Source organism: Rhyacophila brunnea, unplaced genomic scaffold, assembly GCF_057557595.1.
Source record: "Rhyacophila brunnea isolate RB1 unplaced genomic scaffold, BYU_Rbru_1.0 scaffold_9, whole genome shotgun sequence".
Taxonomy (NCBI): Eukaryota; Metazoa; Arthropoda; class Insecta; order Trichoptera; family Rhyacophilidae; genus Rhyacophila; species Rhyacophila brunnea.
This window is the reverse complement of record NW_028233361.1, coordinates 34483743-34510182: the sequence shown is the minus strand read 5'-3', so window position 1 is coordinate 34510182 and position 26440 is coordinate 34483743. Positions and strand designations below refer to the sequence as shown.

Sequence of the window (26440 nt, the reverse complement as noted above, 5' to 3'; positions counted from 1 at the left end):
TTTATTAATTTAAAATAAATCTAATCCAATTACCGTAAATTGACAAATGCTATCTGTCTATTTTCTAGAGAATATTTCTTCTTCTTATTGTGCCATCCTGGTTTTGATACTACGTAGAACTTCTCGGTCCTTCCCCATTCGCTTGAAAACTTTTTTTTATTATAATTTATCACCCGGTCTGTCCAAGGAATTTTAAGGATGCGTCTATACAGCCACATCTCGAAAGCTTCAAGTCTCCGTGACATCTCTTGGTTTAGCGTCCAAACTTCCATACCATATAAAAGAATTGATAGCACATAACAACGTACCATACGCAATCTCAGACCTAGGTTAAGATCTCGATTGCTAAGGAGGCGTCTCATTTTGAGAAAGGCGCTCCTTGCTATCTCAATTCTAGTTTTTATTTTCTGAGACTGGTCCCATTTCTCATTGACCCATGTACCTAAATATTTATAATGGGTCACACGTTCGATTGGTTCGCTATTAATGACAAAATTTGTGTTGGTGTCTGGTGTCGCTGTTTTTGATACTAGTAATAGTCTTCTTTTCTTGAGGTTCATTTTTAAACCATAAGAATTACTGACCTCATTAACCTTTTTTAGAGAATATTAAATTACGACAAAAATTCTGTAATTCGTCGATAACCGATTTTCAAATCGTTATATAAATTTATAATATAGCCAAATTACTTTTATCCCCAACACAATATGGGTTTAAAAATATTATTCATTGAGGTAAAGATAACATTATTACGAATAATAATCGTAGAATAAAAAATTTAGCCCGTGGATCTTCACATTTTCTCTCACTTTGTTTATAATATTACATTTTTATTAGTTTTGCTATTGATTATTAACGCTCGATAGTCAATGATCACGATCCCTGCATTATTCTAATATTAGCGGTAACTGAGTGACAGTTAAGTTACTTTGATTTTTTACCGCGCCGGTATAATAATAATTGTCCATAGGTCAAAAACGCGCTGAAATAACAAAAGTGAAAACATGTTTTTTTTTAATGTAAGCTCATGGTGGCCATAAATAACACGAATATTAAAATCTATTTTACATGCTTTCTATTTGTAATTTGTATATATTTTGAAATACAAATCATTTCAACTTTACTATTTGAAGGAATTACAAATACGGAAAATTTCGAGTTTAAAAACACCGTGCAAAACATAATATCATTTTTTATACATAATTATATTTTAAAATATATACATTAATAGAATATACATAATAATTTGCAAACACGTCAGAAACACACCTATTAGAAAAACTATAGACGCCGGGCGGGATTCGCATCTGCATTCACCGAATTCCAGCTAACGGGAATTACCAATTTAGCCACCTGCACCTTACATAATATAATATTAAAAGTTAATTTAGTTGTAATTAGGGACGGTGGAGGTTACTTAATTGGTAACGCATATTGGCTGGAAACCGATTGATGCGGTTTGAGTTACGCCAGTTTTTATTAGGTTTTTTTCTAATAAGTGTATCTCTGAGGTGTTTCCAAAAAATGTTAAATATTTTGAAATTCGAATAGGAAAAAAATACTTTAACACGAAATAAAATATTTTACTGTTACTACTGTGATGGCAAATTTAACGTTTTTTTTTTCATCTGTAGTGTTAGTGTGAAAACTGTGAAATTTAGGATTTGGTCTGTCCATCTGGAAGAGCCTCTTCGTCGCCTTCTCACTATTGACCTGACATCACGAGTTTTTCAAGTTGTTATCTTTTCTGCGGGCTATATGCCCAAAACATGCAAAAGTTTGATGAAACCAAAGCGAGCAGAGTCTGTCTCGAATCTGGAGTTTGCTGTACTTTACCGTCCTAGTCTCAGAGGCATAATAAATACAAATCGGGAAGACGAGATCTTACTAGATGCATTTTAGTCGTTTTGGTAATATTTCTGCTCTTCCAAAGTGGTTGCAATTTGAACATAACATTTTTTAACATCGCTATTATTCACCTTTTTGCGAAATTTGCGATATTCTGTAACTACTGATCACACCAAATTTTTGTTATAACGTACTTGTACTTGCTAATAATTTAATAAATTATTTTTATATTCAACGAATAATTTAAGTAGAAGATTTAAGAATGTGACATTATTTTATTGAAGATACATGATTTGAAAATTTGGAGTTCACCTGTCACCGGTTAGTAATTTACGTAATTCAATACTTTTTTTAAAAAAAGATACAAAGTCAATTGCAAAGCACTACAGGGAGCATTTTAAAAACATAAATGAACTTCATCGCAATTGGATAAGATACGTATAGTTAAGTGGTCAGAGAACATGGGCGCAAATCACGAGGGGCACAGGTTCGAATCCTGCTGAGTGTTTAGTATTTTTTTCAAAAAGGTTCTTTCTAGTTATTTTTTCAGAAATGTTTCAAACGATGTACGTATATTGAAAGTAAATTCGTTTCAAATTAAATCCAATGTTATTACCTCAATTGAATATTATATTTCCACCAGTAACTATAAGTTGTCTGCGGAGTGAGGGCGCCACATGCTGATATTTGACATTATCATTCAATTATTTTTATACCGTGATGAGGTTAGTTCTAAATTCGAGCACCGGACGATTTATGATGGTAAATTCATACAAGAATCATTGAAATAGATCAATTTATATTTTGAAAGTGAATGTATTATTTTTAATTAAATTGTATGCAATTTAATTTAAAAAATATTGTGCAGTGCTTATCTATAAAATAAAATACGTTGATGATTTGTTAGGCTTCTTCTATGGTGTCTATAGTTACTCCCGATACTTAATTAAAAGTCAAGGTTAGTTAATTAATTTCATCAAATTAAATTATCTATTTTTTCTGAATTAAAAATGTCTAGTCATCCGTGAAAAGCGATTTTTGTTTCATCCTGCTACCTATTGATATATACATTAAACGGTTGTATCGTGATTGAATATGAGAACAAAAGATCAGGTTAAAATATGCATTGTATTGGTAACAGGAAATTAAAAACTTCTTATGCGGCACTATTATACGTGTTTTATAATTGGGTGTTAAACATACAGGGGTCAAGGCACTTGTAATATTTTTTAATGCAAATGAGTAACATCGGTATAAAATTAAATGAGTGTATATACATATAGTATATAAAAAGTAACACTGTCTTTTCGTCTATTTTCCGTATACACAGAAACTTGAAATTTGGTTCACAAGATGTGCTAATGCAGTGATTTTATTTTGATGCCTTTATAATGCACCATTAAAGTTACATCAAACTACACTCGGTCATAATCGGACATATCACAATACTTGTTTGGATGTGAAGCATCATTTTTTTATGACTGGAAATGTCTCAGGAGTATTTATCTAAGACTTAGGTCGCTATCCACTCAAATGTGCTTTGATTGAATTTAAATGACTTTAAGTTAAGATTATGCACGTAGTGACAAAAGGGCTAGTTGTATTAGATTACTAACACCTTGGACACTGAGATACTTACAAAACATGATTAACTAAAATAGTCACCTTCTGTCTATATTTATACAGTTCCTACACTTTCTGCTATATTATAAGTTGAAGTAACATACTTTAAATTACGGAAAATATTGGCAAAGTATGTAGCTTTTCTGCACTTTATAGTTGGTAACTATAAGTTTTCACCAGTCTTATTGGTCTCTGATAAACACCGAAAATTATCAAGGTACCCGCCAGTGATGAAGGCTGGAGATAGGCTGTGAAGATTCGACATAAATAGTGCACACCAAACTTTGTCGGTGATAATCATTTGTCTTCATTGAACTAATAATTTATTAATTGAGTTAGCATTTACTTGGTAGAATTCTATTTTACAAGAAATGAAAATATAAATAATTTTGAATTCTACAGGTTTCTTAAAAAAAAATTGTCGATAGCTATTTCGGTTGTAACAACATTATCAAGACTATTCAGATAGGCCGTTTGCCTTTGCTTAATAATAATAATAAGCAAAGGCAAACGGCCTGAATCTGAATTGTCTTGATAATGGTGTTACAACCGAAATAGCTATCGACAAAACCTTTTTTAAAAACCTGTAGAATTTAATATTATTTGTATTTTCATTTCTTAAACTAATAATTATTCAAAGTGCAGACAGTGCTGGTTAGTTTTTCAAATTCAATTAAACTCTGCATAATCCAAGCCATATTGACAATAGATAAAAAATATCCGTCCATCTATAAATTATCTAAAACTATGTCATTAAATCATACATCATTTTAGATATTTTATATCTATTGTGGCTTAGCTTAAGCAGAGGTTCCTTGAATTTAAAAAAATAATCAAGACCATGTATAATTTGTACCTGCTATTAATTTAATGAAAATAAATAAGAATGACTGACTGTGTGTATACCATTTTTATCCGATCTCTAAAGTCTACCTCCACTACGATGGTTTGATTTAGGCAGGGTTTAATGGAATTTTAAAAACTAGCCATCGCCATCTGTTATTTGTATTTTTAGTTTAATGGAAACGTTTGGTGTACATTATTTATGTCAGATTTCTTAATTTCTTAAACTCTTATTCTTAGATTCTTAATTTTGTTTTGAATTACCATCATGCCTAACATCTGATTATAGAGCCAATGGAAAAAAATGCCGAGCCGTCATAGGGGGATATTCAAAAATTCTGTTGTCATCTAGGTTCGATAGAAGTAGTAATAATATTAATCAAGTTATGAATATCCTGTGCATTCTGGTGCACGCCATTTATAGTGAAAAGTTGTGTTTTTTCTAAGAAGCTCCCAGCATAGTTTTAAGAGCTTTTATCATCCGTAATGTCCACAGTATATCCTTAAAAGGATATGGAAAAGTGTCGCTTTATATAAAACAGATACGTTAAGGTTTGTAATAATACTGGAAAGAGTGTTTTTTTTAATGTCAATCAGGCCTTTGCAAATGAATTTCAGAATACATAATGCATCAGGATCATTAAATACGTTGTAAATAATTTAATCATTTTATTTTGTATCTTTATTATCAGTTTCACTTGCATAAAACTCATAAGGTAGGCCTTGTCCAGATGGCGCGATTTGACTTGTGCATAATAACTCGCGCGCATTCCAGGTACCAGTGATTTCATCGAGCCGTCCACATGCACTTGCGGCGTTTCGCAGTATATTGATCCTCGAGGAGCCTGTGATGTCGACCGCCTTGTCACTCGAGGCGACGTTATTTATGCCCATTCAAAAATAAATTAAGTCACCTAGTTTGTACACTGCCAATAATATATCTTGCCAGTATATCGCGACATATTAAATCTATAAGGAGCCGTGTGTCACGATTGAATTAACAGTCTTTCTTCTTGCACTCGCCCTTGTTTTTATGGCCATTCAAAAATGATTACGTCACCTAGCTTTTACACTGCCAAATGAATCGCGTTATATGGACGCAGAACATATTTGGTACTTGTGCGTAAAGCGCGGTGAGACACGCGCCATCTGGACAAGGCCGTAGTTTCTACATGTTACGACTATCTTAGACTTTTATGACATATGAGTGTTTTCTTAATGTTAATAATATTAAATAAAATAATAGAATATAATTCATTATATTAATATTAGTGGTTGCTAAGTATATTGCCATACGATTTAATTTTAATACATATTGAAATTTGTCACCTCTAAATATATTTTCATAAAATTGAATACTTGTTGAAATCTCCTTGATGCGTGTTGGCTTTAATTCGTTTTGCAATAGGCAATAGTTAAATTTATTAGCCAGACAAAAACCTACGCAATCAGCTATCTTTATTTGCGGAGATTGGTCACTTGCTGAGTGTCTGATATAAGAGCGTTTTGCATAACAAATAATATGTTTGATTTGCATTTTTTTCATTAAAAAAATGTGTGCATTTAATGATACTTGTCCAACACGATTCTTTCTGTAAACAAAATACAATCTCTTATTATCTGTCATGGCAATGGAATGTGTACCAGTTTTTCCTTTTTAGTTTTTTCTATTGAAAATATATTTTTGGTAGAACGAGTATTGGAATTTTCGTTACACAATATTATAATGATTATTAATAACATTTTAATATTAAGCATTAATTATTTGTCAACCCTGATTGATTAGGTTTTATAAATATACCCACTTTTTTATTGGCTCTGAAATCCGATTTGGGTCTTGTCTGCCTCATAAAGAGGTTTCTTCACAGTTTTTGTCAATCTATGAGGTCGATAATTTGGATCTAAATACACATTAAAAATGTATAATAATATATGTAAAAAACTAGTATATTTGTGCCATATAAATAAAGGATACATCTATATGAATACGCAATAAGCTGTCCATACAATATCACAATATTATGTTACATACAAAAGCAACTGTCTGAATATAAAATGATAATGGGGGTAGTCGACTAAATAAATAACAACGACTCCCCTTATATCTTATGGTAATAAATTATTATTTTAAGAAAATATAATTATAAAAATATTGTGAAAATTACATTATTTTCACAATATTTTATTTAAAAAATTTATATATATATAAAAAAAATATAAAAATAGTGAAGATACTTGTCATTAAACATGAAATCCTAATATTTTTTTAATTTGTTGTTGCAGATGTGTCATTGACAACCGCTCGAGCATTACGAAGAAGCCAATCAGAACGGCTGATCGTCCAAGGATCACCAGAATCACCATCATTCTTAGACACTATGGCATTGAGACCTCGACCTCTTCGCGCCCATTCAAGACAAGCTTTCGTCAGCACTCAAAGCCTGGTGGAAATTATCAACGTTGATAAGCCTTCACGACCTAGGGATCGTCCGCCACCCCCACCCTCACCGAGCAGTTCAGATAGCAGTGAAAAACCATCTAACTCGAGTATTACTATTTTGTGTACCAGTCCACTGTCGCATCAAGCTGAAACAATCAATAATATTGACAATCAAGTTGATTTGGAAACTATTTTGAATCACTCTGCAGAAGTTGAAAGTTGTTTTGAAGTTCAAAACGTTTCAAATGATGTAATTCAGTTAAAAAATAAAATTGAGAAAAATGGACATGAAAATAAACAAGTTCGTATATTACCTGCTCCACCGCCTAGGTCTAAGCCAAAAGAGACTAAAGTAATTAAAACAGTTTCTACTAAAAAAGAACCTAGTTATGTGAAAACTCGATTTGTAAGAGGAAAAAATAGTTCTAATGAAAATAATATTGTCAGTATTGAGTCAGAAGAGAAAAGCACTGTGCAAGTATCGTCTGAGACTCCGCGGCAAGTGTTCGCTTCCGGCGTACACAGATTGTCTATTACGCAAAATGACGACACTGACAATAATGATAGCACGCACGGAGAGAGCCACAGAAAGACGTCAATTATGATAAGCGGTGACGATTGTTATTCCACGGTCAACGTCAACAACGATACACCGATTTATCAGTCGTCCGTGACGATTAATGGTGATCCAAGTCCCAACAGTGTCAAAAACACTGGAAATTCCGTCACAATTAGCGTCTATTCAGAGTCGGATGAGTCTAATTCTGAACCTGGCTCCAGACATAGCAATCAGATATACATTCATAACAAAAATAACAGTTCCTATAGCCCGTCTGATGCTATAAATAATTCTGATGGAAATTTACTCAATGCATCAAGCCCTACAATTTCGTCTCCAGGAAAAACGCTTGTTGTTGTAGATTATGAGACGTTAAATCGTGACGATATGATAACTGTCACAAGTCCAAGCAAAAAGAAAGTTAACAATAAAAATAATGAATTAAAAAGAGGAATAAAACTAGATTTCAGTTCAGATACTTCAAATTCTTCTTCTTTATCGTCATCTCCTGAAAATACAACGACAAGAGGTACACGTTGCAATGAAAATATTTCTGATATGACATCTACGACTGAAGATATAAGCGTGCTTTTAAGAGATCCAGTAGAAGCTGTCAAACGTAATCTAGTCCCTCATGTTTGTGGAAAAGCGATAACTGAAACTTCTACAAATACGGTGAATCAAAATATAAGTCCAATAAAATGTGAAGCAGAAGTAACGGGTCTTAGTCGAAATGATTTTGTAGCTAAGCTTTTAGAAGACCCAATGCTCGGGCATTTAGCTGAAGGCTTGGATAGTGATTTGGTAGCTAAATTGATTGAGAATTCATTATTAAGACTAAAACAATCAAGAAAAAGTGATGATTATAAAGGAAATCAAGATGATGAAGCTATATCAAAGTTGATTGACGCTTCCCTTTTAAAATTACAAGAAGAAAAATCTCCAAAACCTGAAGAAGATACTGTAGAAGCAGAAGAAATTGTTGATTTATCTCAAGAAAAAAATACTCCTGATAAAGACGAATCGGCACCCGCGTCAAATCGAAATAGTATATGTTCCCAAACGAACTCGACAGGGAACAATATCTGCTCGGCTCCATACGAGAGTATGGAGTATGAGAGCGGGTTAATGGGTGCCTCGTCAGACGTCGAGCCACTCTCTGATTGCTACAACGCGTCGGCAAGTGAACTTTCAACGGAAGAAGACAATTCTACCCGATCAAAGTTCTACCAAATGTTGGTTGATGCTACGCTATCAGAAATCGAAATATCAAACACCGTAGATGACGATCACCATTATGAATCGATACGTCTTAATGCTGATCCCATTTACGAAGAAATATGTGATATGCCTCCTCCCTTGCCTTTGAATCCCCCACCAGCATCCATGATTGGTTTGGATGATGATAAAAAGCAATTAATGACAAGATCAATATTTGAAGGCGCTTCAAAATATGATATCCTATCATATTTAGTAGACGCAAAAGAGCGCGGAATAGTTCCTGAAGACAGCTACACTTTCAATTTTAATACTTCTAACGATATGACTATTGAAGAAGAAGCAGACATTATCAAAGAACCCACTGACCACCAAAGACAAAGTTCTGATCTCAGCAGTAGAGTGAGTAATCTCTCAAACGGTTCCGATTCCAGCGAAGATAGTTCACTGATTATCACTGCTCCCACAAACGATAAGACAATTGCTTCTAAGAAGTCTTCGTCTGAAGTTGAAAGAAATGATTCGGGAGTTGGTTCTGAGACCAGTAAATGCTCCAGAAGTAGATGGCAGAGTCATAATATTCCGCACACTTCAATTTTGGACAACAATACTCCGATACACCTTTGCGAGGACTGTGATGGAGCTGTTGAAACCCAGGTTACTGATTCAGGTAAAGACAATCTTTTATTACTTAAGCATTTAATTGAATGATAAGAAACAAGTATATTGTATATTCTTTGACACAATATTATTATCATTTCCAAATGTTGTTGGGACCCAAGTTAACTTAACACGTAACCAACAACTGATAGGACAGTTTATTAAAATAAGTCAGTACACTATTATAAACTCTTTTACTACCACGTTTACGACAAGTTCAGGTTAAATTATCATAAAAAATGTGAGACGTAAGTTACATACATTTTATCAGGAACAAAAATCAGTTTTTGTTAAATATTATTCTTGCTACTATTAATTAATAATGAAGAATTAACATCGAATTTAAATCCAAATGTAAGTAGAATATTGTGAATATTTTATGAGACAAACTGGATATTAATAGCTTAAAAAAAGTATCATACAAAAATAATTTAGTTACCATCTTACAGTAATTGAAATTGTTTACATTAATTCTATACCCTATCTAATAAAATATTACTATTTTTGTGCGTACATACTGTAATATTATATTCTTTGATGTATTGTGAGTCTTCACAGAGCACACACGTTTTTAAACGACTCCAAGTTCTTTGAATTTTGAATTATGGCATAGAGCTATATCATGTGGGAATACCTCATAATCATTTATGTAAGCTTCGAGTGTAGTGTCGGAATTATTTTTGCTTCCAAATCACCCACATACTTTACGCAGGCAATAGGGTGAAAAAGTTTGTAGTAATCCTAGAAAACTTTGTAAAGCTCCACCGAATACTGCTATCTGTACTTTTTAGTTTCAAATTCGATCAAAGTAATTGAATTAACTTACTATTACTATGTTTTTTTCGGTTGATTATAAGTAGAAAAATAATGTAATGTAAATCTTTCGAATTATGCTATACTAATAATATGTATACCTTCGTTGACGGTTAAAACTGATAGACTATGTTAGCGCCGCGTTATGCCTGGTTTCAAACAGTGTAATATTATTCATATTGCTACGTTAATTTACCACCCTTCAGTATTTTTTGATCTGCTTACATACAATGGATAATATTGGGGTAAAATGTCTCTGCAGGTCTTTTCTGAACGGTTATCACGTTTCCGTTATTTTCATTGATCGAAATTAACACGGTATTCTATAAACAAAACAGTTATTGGCGGCTATCTCTAATTCATAATACGGCAAAAATTTAGGTTAGTAGACATTTCGGTCAAATTCGGATATATTCGTGCTGCCGAACCCAAGAGGATAAAGTCGAACTAGTGCCATCTAGTCGGTAATGAGGCGAACACAAGAATTTTGTGTTGACACGTCAGACATATCAATATAACCTACAAATTTATTAGCCATGACATTGCGATTGCAGTACTAATAGTCGAATTTTGCAACTCAATTCTCAATATGTAAAATTTACGTACTCTCGTTATCAAGGTTAGCACGGCTAACAGATGGGCTGTTGTTAAAAGATATCACCTTATGATAGTACAGCCGGTTAACTTTTTGATATAATTAACCGCCAGAATACGAAAAGTGATAAATGTGATAAATTTATCACAATTAGCTCTTTTTGATGTTAAGTGATATTTTAGAATAACTCAAACATAGTGTCATTACTAATGTTTTTAATGGATTATCTCTAATGCGTTTTTACTTTTCAGGGGTTATGTATGCTCCACTGGTTTGCCGAAAGTGTGGTAAGAAACGCGCCGAAAGAAAAGAAATTATCACGGAGATTGTGGAAACCGAAGAAAAGTATGGGAGAGATCTTCAAATAATACTGGAGGAATTTTACCAACCTATGCTGGTTGCAGGACTACTGACTCAGGAACAACTGTCAGCAATATTCCTTAATGTGGAGGAGCTACTCGAAAATAACCAATCGCTTGCTGAGAGGCTTCGGGATGCCTTGGAGATAGCCGTTGAACAAGGAGACGAGGTTTGTAATTCACTTTGCTTTATTTTATCTTTTCAAATTGCTCTTTATAAAATGTGTCTACACTGAGGCCATATCATTAAATGTCAAATATTCATATAGCATTCACTACAATCACGTCGTATCAACGTCTTTAAAAAATATTACACAAAGGGCGATAGCATTTAAGTTAATACAAGGTAATAGTGCCACATGTCATAATTTTTATATAAGTATGGCTAAGTTTGGCATCTGTCAAACTAATATGAGAGTATCATAAAAAATTTTTTCTTTCACGACCCGATTCAATTAAATCACTCCTTTGTTATTTTTCGTGTCAGTATATTTTTAAAATTTATAATTTGAGTTGACGTGTATCTTTTCTTTCAAATTACCCCATTTAATACGTCTTCTCCCTGTCTCTCTCTCTCTCTCTTACACATTTACATCATTTTTCTCTTACGTTACAGTTAAACCAAGACAAATATATTATATAAATGTGTTTTACCCGACAAAATATTATTGTATATTATGTAGTAGGTATGCGTATAGAACATTTATTATAGGTAGATAATATAAATTTATTAGTTCATGGAACATATTTGCAGACAAAAAACGAGGTTTTATTTTATTTTCAGAATTTGTATCATTAATATTCTTTGATTACTTTATGGTTGCTGCGTTATCCAAGAAAAGATATAAGTATAGAAATATCAATAAGCGCCACTCATTTTATTGGCAAAATCTAGTGAAGATACTTGACTCCGCATGATGAAACGGCGTATGGTGAAACTAAGTTTTCAATACGCCATTTTCCACATTTCTGCAAAAACTTCTGAAACGATTTCGTGGTGAATGAAAAAATTGAAATATAGTTTTATAAAAAAAAACTGTCGCCTAAGCGTGAGAGCAGGGCAAAGATAGTACTTCTGCATACGCTTAGAATATAGTATGTAAAAAAGTCCTATTATATGTTTACGTATACGATCTAGATTAATTGTGATATTATCCCAACACGCCACGCTACTGGTTGTTGTATAATAATTTATTTTCTACAACACAATTTATTTTTAAAATTATTGTCCGTGGCATTCATTTGTTTTAATATGGGCTTATTCACTAGATAAGATCAGCCCAATACGTTTGATGCCTTATTTCTTGTATAATTCTTGTATAATTCGGTTCATAATTAAATTGTTTTTTTTTTTTTTGTTTGAAATTGTTAGTTCAAAAAGTTTAATGAAGTCAATTAAATACGCGACAGCTCACATTATATTGCTATCTACATTATCATATAATTTTCTTACGGTTTATTATGTAAAAAGTGAACTTAGGAACATATTACTCTAATTGAATGCATGAGATTTAACGATATTTTTTTCTCTGTAGTTACTGAAATCCAATCAAGCTCGAGTAGTTATTTTCATTAAAGTAACGTAGCTATCACTCATTAATTAAGTCATTAATTAAAAAACTGAAACAAGTTTAAACATTTTAATAGTTTAACCTAGATTATTTTATATTTTGTCTTAAATGAGAATCTAAATAATTAGGTTAATATTATTTTTACTTGCCTCGATGGCATTTTATGGATCACTGAGTTTTAACCGACAACTACTATTTATTTTCAATCGTTGCTTTTTTTTATTTTTCACCATGCTTGTAAGTTTCACATCATTGCGTATCTAACCAACAGAGACTTTTACAGTATACGCTGTACAGCTGTGAATACTACCTTAAATAAAATATTGTAATATATTAATAGTTTAATAATGTAAAATTATTTCAAATCAAAAATATTTTAAATCTTTAGATTTAACGTTAACAACACAATACAAATTACGAGTATATGACGTAAAAATCATATTTATATTACAATCTAATATTGCTATAAATAATATGGAAATGGGACAACTGGCCGCACTGTCGTAGACACGTATACAGAACGTAGACGAGGTATTTTAATCAGTTTCTATCTACTACTTAGTAGTTTGAATTCATTTTACTCTTAAAATAATGTATTCTTTATCGCGGATTGAGAATTACCATGCTTAAGGCTTTATATAAAATAAAAAACTCTTTTTTCGTTGGAACTTAAACATATGTACGATTAAATCATTGTTTACGTCTGCATATTTACATTCTCACCAACTATTAAATCATAATATAATCATTTAAATATAAATAATAATATTGAATATTTTTTTTAAAGTACCTATAAGTACCTAACGTCTATTTATTTTCGAATTACGTGGCGTCCAGTTGTCCGGTGCCAAATCGTCCTATCGATTCAAAAATAGAAAAACACAAATGTTGAACTACGATCCTTTCGATTGACAGACGAGCGCACTACCAATTAGGTACACTAATGTGTCTTTTTAGGAAGATTATTTTATAATTATATGAAGTAATTTGGTTAAACACTGTGATTTCACGCACAGTTGGCATTACCAATGGCAGGTTAGTTGTGCACTTTGGGAGAACAAACAACTGATTTTTACTATTTCGAAGATAGTTATCAGGGGCACGAAGAGTAACTTTCTGTGTATGTAAAAAACTTTAGTATAAGTGAAATTTGCATAGTTTAGTGATAGTGAGACTTATATACATTGATGACGATGGCGTTTTATATAACGAAAATGAATAGTAAAACGTCATGTCACTTCTATTTAATAATATGAATGATTTACTCAAACATTAACAGTGTTAAAACTAAATAATAGCTTCGTCGTAAAATATTATTTTACAAAATAAAATATTTTTTCATAGGAATCTAGAGCCGCCAAACTATATCACCCGAGATGGTAGAGAAAACATAATATTATTAAGTTGAATGTTTACTCCATGGACATTGAAAGACATAATAATTGTTGATAGTATTTTTGAGCAATCTATAATGGTTATTGGTTAATTTGTAGATAGAAAACGTAATAAATGAAAGTAATTGTTGAAATACTTATTTACTTATGTATTAATAAACTACACAATATGTAGTATATTTTGTTATCTAAGGCGTAAAACCCACTTAACGCAGCAAGTGTGGCTCTCGCGCAAAATTTCACAAGTGGCGCGTAAATCAACGAAAATACAACATAATCAAATACGCCAGCGCCCACTGGATTTGACGACGCATTATGCGCGCCCGCCCCATGAGTCATCGTTTTTTGGCTTCTCGGCGATACGAATGAACGAAAATACAATGCAGTCTATTCATTGAACGCGGCGAGCAAAATCACGCTCTGGAAGCGTTGTCGATCGACGGGCGAAAAGCCATTATTTAATAACAGAGAACTCATTGTTTAATTTTATGGCGTGTCCGATTTTAATTACAAGCACCGAGAAATTTACTGTTATGAGAGACGCTGTAATAATAATTATTTTGTGCTGCTTGAGCCCCTTATTACATAGGTGAAGGGTAATGCGCGGGTGGGAGGGGGCCTACTCAGTAGTGAGCGCGTCGAGCGCTTTTTTGGTGGGCTTTATGCCTAAGTATGTTTTGGTCACATATTAAGAAGCAGTCTAAAGAGAAGAGTGATTACTAGTAGATGTGAGCTTTCCAGGTGGCAATATGTCATCAGGAAAGTGACTGAATTAAAAATGATTGAAATAACAATATTATCGCAGGATCGGTCTGCCTATAATCTCGGTATTAGTTGTCATCGGTAATAAAAAAAGATACATAAAGTCAGCGATTTCCAAACTGGGAGGCGCGGAGTGTTGCAAAGGGAGGCGCGAAAAGTTTAACACAATTAATGCAGCCACAGGTTTGCAGTTTGCAAATGCATAGTTTATATAACGGTCGCTAGTTATAAACTACATAAAAACCAGTCCTATAAAAGGTTGTTTGCAAACCTGTCTGAAAATATGGAGTCGAATTTTATAATACGTCACTTCTATACTATTGTGAAGCGCGCTGGCTACCTCGTAAAAAAGTTAAATAAAAGGGTCAAATCATAATGTTGAAATTTTAGGCAAATTTGTTTAGGAACGATACTTTTGTTGTTAAACTTGTCTATTTGGTTGAAATTTAAAAAAAGAGTGAATAAATAAATGTAAGGACCACTAATGCGTTCACTGATTAAAAAGACAAAGTGAAGAGATTCATAAAAAATTGGAGCTTTGGAAATCAAAATTACAATAAAAATAAGTTCGCCATGTTTCCAATTTTAAATGATTTCTGCGCCAGATATTATTTAGAAGCAAACAAAAATCTAATTATTGAGTTCTTGGTTAGTTTGCTAATGCACTTTTTAGATTATTTTATTAATAGTAAAAAATGTCCAGGTTTGTTCCAGGCTTATAAAATATTTTAAATATTTGGTTATGCGTTGCAATTTGATGTGATAGCTATATGGTGATTGATATACTTAAATGATAACTTCCGTGTATATTTCCGTTTTTTTCATTTTTGTATTAGGTAGGTAGTACATTTTTGACTATATAAAAAGGTGTCTGTATTATTTAATGAAATAAAAGGGGAGCCGCACAAATTAGATTTTTTTAAAAGGGAGGCATAGTAACATAAAGTTTGGAAACCACTGCATTAAGTAGACTTAAATATTATTCAGTATTTTAAATTAAATATTCGATTCAATCGATCAGTAGCTAATTTCCTTACGTACTCTATCAAAATTTAAATCTATCAAATTTCACTAATAAATTTGAGCTCAGCGTGAAGTTAATTATAATATTATTTTTTATTTATTATTTTATTTTTAACTTACGCTTCTGCGGTCAGACCAGTTTACCCAATGGCGGAAATTTTAGTAGGCAGCCGTATCGATTTCAAACAAACCTCCATGTTCCACTAATCGGCAAGAATTTTGAAAAGAACGGGTGTAATTTAACTGTCGCGCTCTAGAAAATTCTCGTCTGTGTAAAGCGATATTTATCGAGCTTGGAATTACGTGATTTCTTTATCAAATAAACAGAATTATGGGAATTACAATGTTCGCTTGTTGATCTATAACATTGCTTTAAATCTCATTAAAAATTATCGAAATTAATTGGATTATTATTTATTAGATTATACTTGAACTTTCAATCAAACGTGTTAATATTTGGAAAAAAATGTAGTTCCGCATTAATAATAAGTTTGTAGGATTTTTTTTTGTCATTATAGATGCTCTATCATTTCCCAAAAAACGAATATAATAAAATTGTATTTTAACACCTGTACATGAGCATGGATTTACTGGCAACAATAGTATGTAAATTAAACTATCGCGATAATAACTGTTTACACTGTTTTCATTCTTCAACAGTAAGCAAGATGCGTTGTTATCATTGTATGGTGCAATTATTTGATAGGTTGTGAAAATTGGTAAACGTCAAAATGCTGTTCGCAGTGTAGTTTGTATTTTTTCCGGGAGAATCGCCACTGTCTTTCTACTGCGTAGATGCAGATATATCACAAGTTTCAACTATTGCGTGAAGTATCAGTAGCCGCTGAAATTTTTTAATCGATACATATGCAATCTTGCAACTTGCACGATAATATATGTTTACACCTGAATTTTTTTGTTATGGCCGTGATAATACGTACTATCGGCAGTAAATCCATGCACGTGTAAACGGGCGATTATGTTAAAATATAACGTACCATAAAATGTATATGACTGTACCTTTTCACTTAGAAGGTACATTTTAGTAAATTTTTATAAATATACGAGTATATAATGTATAATATAAAATATAATGTATAATATAATGTATGTATAATATAATGTATATAGTATATAATATAATGAGTATATTATGGGACATTAATATCTAATAAGTAAACAAGTTTTTGGAAAGATGACTGAAATTGACAAGCTTTTTTATACAAAAATGATCCATAGCTTCACAGTGGTATAGTCGGTAGAGATCAAGTGGCTGAAGAAAATTAAAAGTCCATAATATTATTTAAATGAGTGTTTGATATCAATTATAAAGCAAAAGGATTGAACCAAATAGATTTAGCTAGCGAATATCTAATAACCATTTCTCGTAGAAGTCGTTAATATAACTTTCAATATACCTATATGAAGGCCCATTTTCACCGTTTAGTAGTGAAATTAGTAATTTACTATTTATAGAAATGACGCATAAACTGTAAAATTAAATTGACTACTTTTGACCGTTTTCCCATGCAGGCAATAAATTCAGTGCTGTCTCTTTAAATTGTAAAACTAAAGTGATTTCATTAATAGTTCAATACATCACCAAATAACATGTTTTTACGCAGTATATAAGCATCTGTCAAACAAAATTAATGATTTTATATAAGTATAAATCTCTGGAGGCTATGTTTTCTATCATGTTTTTTTATTCATAAAAATATTATCTCATATAAAATGAATTTAAACAAGGTCTCACCTAGAGCCCTCATATCTTGTCATACCACTGAGTCTATTCTATGCTTATCGACCGCTAAAGTGATAAAGTGATAAATATTATCAAACTTAGGGTAGGTTTGTATCAAAATATTAGCACTTATTGTAACAATTACACGAAGTTGGTTTTTATTGTTGCAATAAGTGCTATATTTTAACAGCACCTATCTTGCTGCTGTTAAAATATCGCACTTATTGCAACAATAAAAACCAACTTCGTGTAATTGTTACAATAAGTGCTAATATTTTGATACAAACCTACCCTAAGTTTGATACTATTTATCAATTTAGTGTTTGATAAGTATAGAATAGACCAACAGGTATCGCTATTGTATCAAAAGAAAATATCGATACCTCGTAAGTATCGGTACCTATAAAATAATTATGCTTCTCCACGAGGGATTTATTTCTGAAAAATAATTGTCCAAAATTAAGTGTTTTTGATTGAAATTTTAGATTTTTTTCAGCACGGTTTGGTGAAATCCAACGCTGAATAAATAATATCATCGTCATGATTAGACGGGATCGATTTACTGCTAGATCTAGTTTTCAAGGTCCCTAGCTCTACATAAGTTATTAATAGTGACACATATTAATTATTGATAAACACTTTGCGCTTTAAAAGACCGTGGGAGGTTATTTTATTTTTCAGGCGTTATATTTTATTGAATCTATAAGACCTATATCTGATTTATAGACATAATGGTGTAGAGGTAGTGGCTGCGATGGACAAATGATATTATATCCAATTCTGATGTCGTAAATCTTAGGTTCAAACAGCTTTGTTTTTTATTGTCTGCTTAGACCCAGTGCATGCACGTAATAGTATGTAGGTTGAACAAGTCGTTGACATCCATTTTTCACACAAAATCTCTTTGTGAGGTGGTAAAGATCCAGAATTGAAGTATATCGTACAACAGAATTAAAACAAAAGTATAATATTATTGTATTTCATTTAAATTCCATTCGAAATTCATTACCATTCTATCAAGAATAGTGTAGAGGTTTTTTGAGACGTCTCAGTAAAATGGTGTAGTAAAAAAAGCAATCACTTTCACCACAAAATAAATGTATTCAATTAAAATCCAATAGACGAAACTACATTAACATTCAGTTGAATATTATATAATTGTCACGTTAGCCACAGTCAACTAGTATAATAAAATTGATTTTCAAATATCTTTTTGTTATTATCTCCTTTAGTTGCCTCGAAGCGAATTGTCATGAGATGTTATAGCGGGAACTTTTTCAAACAAGTTAAACTTTTAAGATACGCTTTTGGAAAACATTTTCCCTTCGGAAAAACAGGGTTTACCCCTCAAAAGCTTTAAAGCTTAACCATGTATCGACATATGTAAGGGGAAGTATGGCATAAACTTTCAAAAATTCATAGTAATATTTTATATGGATACATATGTGTCGCTAGATTTCAAAATCAGCCAAGTCCATAATAGATGAATAGGACAAAAACAGCTTTTTGTTTTCTCAAATACACAGTCACAAGAGTGAAAGTTTATATTATTTCGAGTATATAATATTTAAAATTAATAAATTCCACATTTTGATAATGTAGAAATGTTAGAAAGTTAAGTAGTTCTTCATCAATTCACAAAAAAATCAAAAATACCTAAAGGTGGACTTGGCTGATTTTGAAATGTAGTGACACATATGTGATAAATTGTTTAATATATTATTATGTTGCTATATAAATTATTCGAATATATAATTGTTACTATAATGTAAAAATAATTCGTAATTAAATACTACTCAGTAATTTGATACTTTTTTTTGATTGATCAAAATACTAATATGTGTTAATAATATTATTGTCTTTGATATATAAAAATATTATTTTTAAAAAATAATTCAAATACATAGAGAAATAACACATAAACTCAATAATAACAATAAAAATAGTAAAATAAAATATTATCGAGTAACAAAATATTATATAAAAATTATTATTGTAATATATTATGACAATTGTGTTATGAATACATAATTTACCTATAACTTAACATTGTATCTAGAAAGATTGTATGTATGCATTCGACTTACGAGTACACACTAAATATAAGAAATTCCCATACGATACTAGCATTATAAAAAATGTCATCTAAAACAGCCAAATGCAAAACCGTGAACTACCGATCAGATTCATACCATTTATCAGTGGCGAAGACTCCATGTCAGGCAATTATTTAAAGCCTACCTTCTTAATAAAAATATTTTTAATTAGCTATTTCTGTATTTTAAATTAATTAGTTCATTATTTTTAAATTCTAAGCGATAGTGCCCATAGAACGCGTCGAGCGGGCGAAGTCGGCGAATGAAGCGTTTATTCATATCCATAATCACTCGTCTCTTGCCGCGCATTACCCTTCGCCTATGTAATAAGCGGCCCAAGCAGCACGAAATAATTATTATTACAGCGTCTCTCATAAGAAAGCAATAAAAATATTATATTATTTCGGGGCTTGTAATTAATATTTACGACGACATTATTCAACCACGACACGGAATAAAATTAAACAATGACTTCTCTGTTATTAAATAATGACTTCTCGCCCGTCGAACGACGACGCTCCGAGCAGCGTGATTTTGGTAGCCGTGTTCAATGAATGGACTCCATTGTATTTTCTTTCATTCGTATCGCCGAGAAGCTAAAAACGATGATTCATGCGGCGGGCGGGGCACAAGGCATCGTCAAATCCAGTGTGCACTCGCTGCGTCAATGGGCTTTATGCCTAAAAATAATATAATTTTCTATTGACATCTGTCTGTAGATATATATTATAAGTTGATTGTTGGCTTGGTTAACCAGATGGCACGTAGCAACTACAGTAATAATACAATACATAATGAGCTATAACACAAACACAATCTAATAAAGGCTTCAAGTAATTTGTTACATGTGAAGCATACAAACGAGATTACATGCGTATTGTAAAAATAAACAAGCGCATAATGTCAAAACTTTAAGCTATAGGTGTAAACAGGGAACTCAGAAATAATGGGAACTGAAATACCCAACAGTTAAGGCGATGCAGGTAACCGACTCAAGTAAGGAAGAATCCGGGTTAAACTTACACACGTATCAAGAATACGTTGTACGTCTAATACTGAAAACTGCTCTCGGTTTTTGCATTTACGCTCATTTAATGTTGGTGTATTACACACACTATTGCACGTGCATAATGCGTGCTGCATTTTTGTAGAACACTCACACATTCAAAAACCCTGCTTCAACGTGCGGCGTATTGAATATAGCCAATCGGTATTCTATTTATTATCTGTTCTGTGGGTGTAAACGCCTGAATGCTGAAGAAAGCGCTATCTTTTATAATTGTATTCACAATTTGCGTGAGATTTGATGCACAACGGTTCCTTCAAGAAAATGCTGAACTAGGTACTGAGACAGTAGAATTTCTTAGCCCGAGCATTAGGCATTACTTTTGTATCTATTTTACCACGTTTTTATTAGCTCGTATTCTTGTTTGTCCCGTACAGATTTTTCTTGTGTGTCCAGTATAATTTTTTTCTTGTTTGTACAATATTTGTATTGGACGATTGAAGATTTTTAACTAACTTCCCGACTAAATAGACATTTGAAAATTTTAGAATATATCAGAACACGACGACAATGCATTTTTTTTACTGCTTTTATTACTTTTAGCCATTTTTAAGCAGAATTGAATTCATTTTCAGTTAATTCTGTTTTGTATGGAAAGTTATTATTGTTGGTTGCTAAGGGGGTCCTAGCAACTAAATTATTAATATGTACGTGCGTTACTATGTAAATTAATATGAAATGTCAAAATGACATTTCAGTATTCTATATTTATTCAGTATCAAGTACAATAAAAAGTTTTTATTAATACATAGAATTGTCAAATTTATATGATTCAACAGAAAATTTGAAAACGTCGTATATAAAAAGTTCTTTTTATCTTGTAATTTAGTAACTCTTTTCGTGAAATATCTAATTATTTAAAAAACGTAAAATATATATTTTTTTTCAATAAAATACTAAAGATGAACAAAATTCATATCTCTTTTATTGTCAATTCATTGCAGAAATGTATTGTATTATTAATTTAATTTTAACATTCCACTTTTAATAAAGTGGAAAAAGTACTGTAAAAAAAATTGCATTTTCTTAAATTAAATTAATAATAAAATTCATATCTTCAGGTCTTGTAAATACGGCTGTCCAAGGAATTTCTTTCAGTTACCTTTGATAGTCTACCTATCTTTAACAGGCATCTTTCGTACTGTGACTTATAATAGGCGACTCTCTCTTAATATTTGAATGACTTTTAAAAGAAAGCAAATGTAAATATTGTGAAACTTATTGAAAAAATATCTCTGTCAAATAAATCATTCAATTTAGTAATTAAGTAAATATTAATATTATATAGATATACATAATATTATATAAATACGCAATATAGGTACATATACGAGAAAGGTCTGTTGTAGAACACCTTCTGTGACAATTCACTGCAAACAGATATATTAATATGGTCATTAAACTACGAAATCCCACGCTATAATTTACGATTCCCTGATAAAGTAATAAATTAATCAAGAAAACACTGAGCATACGATAAAAAATCTTGTCCGAGCTATCGTGTATGTTATGTATAGGTCATTATTAGTTCTAGTAAAAAATGTGGTTTATATTCACTTTCTTGATTTAAAATGTCCATTTTAAGATATATGTTGTAACGTTCAGAAAGCTATTATAATATGTAGGTATGTTAATCCACTCTTTAAAGGTGTTTATTTTTTTTAATTTTAGAAAAAAATTGTCAATCCATAAGATGAAGCCGTAATTTTTGAATTCTTATAGTTACTTCAAACAATTATTGTTACGATAATTATGTAATGGTATATCATAAAAATAAACTACTCGTTAATATAATCGTAATTAGATGGAACATACATTATATTTCTTTCTAAGTGTTTTCAAATTATGTATGTAAATAATTATAATATAAGGAACAAATAATATAATAAAATTGTTTCTCTGCAATTTTTTTGTTAATAGTACCTACGATATATTATTATTTACGAACTGTAGTCTGGATATATGACATAAATCGTACAATTTAATGTGTTTTTATTATTTTTCTAACATAAAAATCATATTAAGGATGCCTAGGAAGCAATCTTCGTGAAAAAGGTCTGTTTAGATATAGTATAAGTTGTGATGTCTACATAGTATAATATTAAAATACGAGTAAAAATATTATTATTATACATTGGTTTGGAAATCACTTGAAAACTGTATTTAGCAGTGAACACAAGCACTGTCTGAGTTCAATCTAACAAAAACTAAAAATTACGTCACTGCGTGACCAAAATAAAATTTTCTGTATCCTGGGAATCGATCGACTGTATAAATAAAAAAAACTTGTATACAACATTTCGTCTGAATATAATGTAACAACAAATTAACTACGGTTTTTGGAATAATTTAATGTTCCAGCATGCTCGAATGAAAGCCAAAAATAATAAAAAACTAGAACCGCCAGAGCTCTGTTATTTTTAAGAGGTCCAAGCTCCGATTCGGGGATTTCAAGATCTGGAGCCAAAAACTCTGGTCCAGGTTACGGTTTCAAAATATTGAAGACGTTCTCATAGTTTTGATACAAGAGCTCTGTAATTTTAAGAGGTTCAAGTTCCGATTCAGGGATTTCAAGATTTAAGGTTTTGAAATATTGAAGACGTTCTCAGAGTTTTGATACACCGGGTTACCGGGGATGCTCTGTTTTGACGGCGGTGGCAAATATTGGTTGTTGGTTGACAAAAAAAACTTACAAATGAGTAAGTACATAAGATAGCAAATGAGCAAATGATTCTACAACTGAGAAGTACCTAATCCAGTCGCTGTTTTACTTTACTAAAGTACCTTGGTATTATATATTATTGTAATATAATATATCTAAGTATATTTTCAATATTTAACCAAGTGGCTTAAGCGGTGGCTTGTAATGTCGTAGATCCCAGGTGGGCTTGGGAAATACATATATTGGTTTTCAATTTGTGTTTGGAGTCAGAGTATGGACTTAATAGACTGAACAAGTAGCGAACGTTCATATCTCGTCACAACAAAACCTGTTAATGCAACCTCCACCCTGTGGAGGCTCATATTATGATCTACTAAGAATCGAACAGGGTGAAGTGATAGTAGTATATTTTTCAGTATTTGAAGACACTAATCTCAGGTTCGAATTTGTATTCTGGATTTTTTTTTTTTTAAATATGTTTGGACCCAAAGCACTGACTTAATAGGTTCGGCAAGTAGCTAACATGTTATATTTGGCGGCTCTCGTGGTGCAGTGGGTAAGGCGCTGGCCTTCCACCCGAGAGTTCTGGGTTCGATTCCCGGTCATGACAAAAACGTTTATGTGTTTTTCTCAAAGCCTGGGTGTTTGTGATTGTTCAAAATTACTAACAATCACCTTGTACGAAAAAGCAAGGACATTAATAATTCTAAAAAAAAAAAAAAAACATGTTATATTTCTCATTCAAAATATATTAAGAAATATCTTTATGACGCGGTCGAGATCCACATCGGATTGTAGAGCCAATAAAAAAAATACCAAGCCGCTAAAACTACTTTTCTTTTGATAGTTTTTTTTTTTTTTTTTAAATTGATATTGATATTACGAAAAAAATAATTTCAGAGCGGTGCCGTTAAATAAAAGATGTACAGCAAAAAACACCTGCGAGTTATCGAGAGAAGACTCAAATCAACGATAATAACCAAAAAGGGATCCGTCATTGTCATTTTTTATAATAAAACGGGTATCAAATAATATTGCAAGTAAAAAAAACTTATATTTAGGTCAAGACAAACCACTCAATACTAATTTGCAGTAATTTGTTACGTTAATAAGCTCGATAATATTGTGTGAAAGAATGATTAAAGCTCGAAAGCACCGCAGTTCATAAATCTTCAAAGAGCTTAATTGCTGACGGGTGTGGTATCAATAGTGTTTGTACCGGCTTACTTTTGAATACTTATATATTATTAGAAAAACTTGAATGGTTTATTTTTTTGATTATGTTTCTTAAACAAAAATGCCAAGTACCTACGTATTAGCAACGATCTTTACAAATCAAAGGAAACATATTACATTAATCATAATATATATTAATAAATTAAATAATTTTAACATATAAATATAAGTATGTGATATATGTAACACATATATATATATATATAAGAACCACCGTGATTGGTACGAGTGCAGCTCCACTGAACTGTTCCGGGTAGCAGATGATAAAGCTAAGATCGCCTTGATGATGGTGGCCGACCTCCGCTAGGGAATGGCACAACAAGAAAAAGATATCGATACCCACTCAATACCCAATGACAGACGTTTAGAAAAAATAAGTGAAGTGTTGCTGTCGTTAACTTAATGTACTGACGTAGAGGGGGCAAGCCAAAGTGTATTAAATAGTTTTTAATAGTTTTTTGAACAAAATGTCAGTTATATAATACGGTAATTTTGTATAATTTTAATATTTTGACGTAGTAACTGGTCATTCCTATACTCTTCATATACTTAAGCGAAGAAAAGTCAATTATTGTTGTAGTCTTAATAATGGTGTTAGAACCGAAAAATAGCTATAGATTTAAAAAAAAACTTATCATTTTGTAAAATGAAATTCAACCAAGTAAATAATGCTTAGTTAATAATCTTTTATACTGTCCAACCACCTTTGTTTAGGTCTCCCAATCATTTTTTGCTCATCCGTTAGATACTCTTAGAATTTTGAATGATTGGATGACTTCGATCATTAAAACATTGTCTATTATAATATTAGAATCTTTTAGTTTTAATTAATTAATTAATTTAATCAAATTTAATAGTATTATTTTTTAAATTAACCATTTTTTTATTCAACGTATTGAACATAATTTTGAAAACACTTCTGAGAAAATATACTATACCAAAATAGTAGCTCAATTTGGGAAGCGCTTCAGTGAGTATTAAAAAGCCAATAATAAGATTTGTTGTAATTAAGTATGGCTTCTTTAGAATAGTGGACAATGTGCGTGGGCGCGATACCCGAGAGATGCTGGTTCGATTCCTGAGGGGTGTTTTAATTTTTTCAAAAAGATTTTTCTATTGGTTATAATATTATAATTATTTTCTCAGAAGTTTTTTCATAATTATATAAATGCTTATAGTATTACTTTGATACGCAATTTAAAATATAATTATGTAGAATTTATTATACCTCTCTAGATCGTGTGGTTATAATTTGTGTTTAGAATCAGTGCCCGTATAACACATGAAGTATGTGCAGAGTACTCATATAAATCAGCCATATTAAGCTCACAAGTAACCAGTAAATAATTACACCTCTGCCAGGTAAGTAAGACTTGGCAAACAGCTGATTAATAACTTCTTCCGCTGCGAAGCGCCATCGTCGTATAACAGACTGAAATATTTATCTAAAGCCCGTCTACGTAGATTGATTATCGATAATACAGATGTGTCGAAACGGAGTTGATTATTTTATGTAAGTCAAAGTCGTGAGTTCGGTATGCAATACTGTTCGCTCAGGTAAACTTTAAAACTCTATTGCGTTATATTATAAAAATAACTAAAATGATTTGGTATATAATATTGAGAAATAGTAATTTTATCTATGTTAATTAAGAATGGCATAAGATAGTGCAGACTATGTTACTATCCAAAATTAAACTACAGTATTTATATATTAGAACGCAGTTATGAACAGTTAAAGTTAAGTTTAAAACAATTATGTTAAATTAGATAGGTATAGGTGTTTCGTTCTACAGGGACACTGTTGTACGCTAAAAATGATTTGCAGTTGTGTTGGTGTTCGTTGGTAGTATTGGCACAGGGTGTGCATGAAGAATTACGGTAAATAAGCATATTTTTATGACTTATTGTTTTAATAAAATATGGAA

The 26440-nt window shown here is 31.5% G+C and overlaps 1 protein-coding gene across 1 annotated transcript in view; it reads left to right on the top strand.

Moving 5' to 3' along the window:
* RhoGEF64C (Rho guanine nucleotide exchange factor at 64C) overlaps positions 1–26440 on the top strand; it is a 432499-nt gene that overhangs the window by 377642 nt on the left and 28417 nt on the right. The window contains exons 5-6 of the mRNA XM_085959364.1: positions 6598–9201; positions 10851–11128. Of these exons, the coding sequence (XP_085815490.1) occupies positions 6598–9201; positions 10851–11128 (2882 nt within the window). The remainder of the gene's footprint in view (positions 1–6597; positions 9202–10850; positions 11129–26440) is intronic.